At 39.3% G+C, this 656-nt stretch overlaps 1 protein-coding gene across 1 annotated transcript in view; it reads left to right on the forward strand.

Moving 5' to 3' along the window:
* The first annotated feature begins 235 nt into the window (after positions 1 to 235).
* The window catches only part of LOC111864126 (succinyl-CoA:3-ketoacid coenzyme A transferase 1, mitochondrial), a 35,429-nt gene continuing 35,008 nt past the window's right edge, over positions 236 to 656 (forward strand). Inside the window, exon 1 of the mRNA XM_023851159.2 lies at positions 236 to 429. Within this exon, the coding sequence (XP_023706927.1) occupies positions 313 to 429 (117 nt within the window). The 5' untranslated portion in view covers positions 236 to 312. The remainder of the gene's footprint in view (positions 430 to 656) is intronic.

The following is a 656-nucleotide window of genomic DNA, read 5'->3' on the forward strand; positions in this document are numbered from 1 at the left end:
TTCCGCCCTTAAAAATACCACGACCTCCGCCGGGTTTGAACCCGTGTACCTTGAGTCATGAGGTGGGAACGTTACCCCTAGACTACGGAGGCCGCTAAATGCTAGCCTTATTCAATACAGAACGATATAGAACACGTTGTAGAAGTGTTTGACTTCATCTGTCGTTACTCAAGGAACTCTCTGCCCGTTGTCCTTCCATCTACTGGAAAACGAGTTCGTTGTTTGGGCTATTCCCATGCACTGGCCCACATTTATTGTATTTCCATGGAAGTAGCCATTCCGGATTCACGGAATGCGAAAGTATAATTATCGATGAAAGTGGTATCGAGAATGTCTTACAATATGGCTCCGGTGTTGAAGTATGTAAATGAATCAATTTTGAGTTTGAGTCGTTTGTGGACAGGAAAGAAACTCTTCGTAGTGTCGAAGGTAATTAGAAACATGAATATTGTATTAGCGCATGTTGCGCGACATATGTAGGTATATATAGCAAATTCAAGTTTGAGAATGACGTTTGTATACAGTGGTATTATCGGCTTTAACCTATTTCATTTCATTTCGTTTAATTTATTTCGTGTCCATGGATCATTATACGTGATATAAGACATGTCATTCTTGTGTAGTTATAGTATAATAAGTTTCATGATGTTACTATT

The sequence above is a fragment of the Cryptotermes secundus genome, unplaced genomic scaffold (genome assembly GCF_002891405.2).
Source record: "Cryptotermes secundus unplaced genomic scaffold, Csec_1.0 scaffold1000, whole genome shotgun sequence".
Taxonomy (NCBI): domain Eukaryota; kingdom Metazoa; phylum Arthropoda; class Insecta; order Blattodea; family Kalotermitidae; genus Cryptotermes; species Cryptotermes secundus.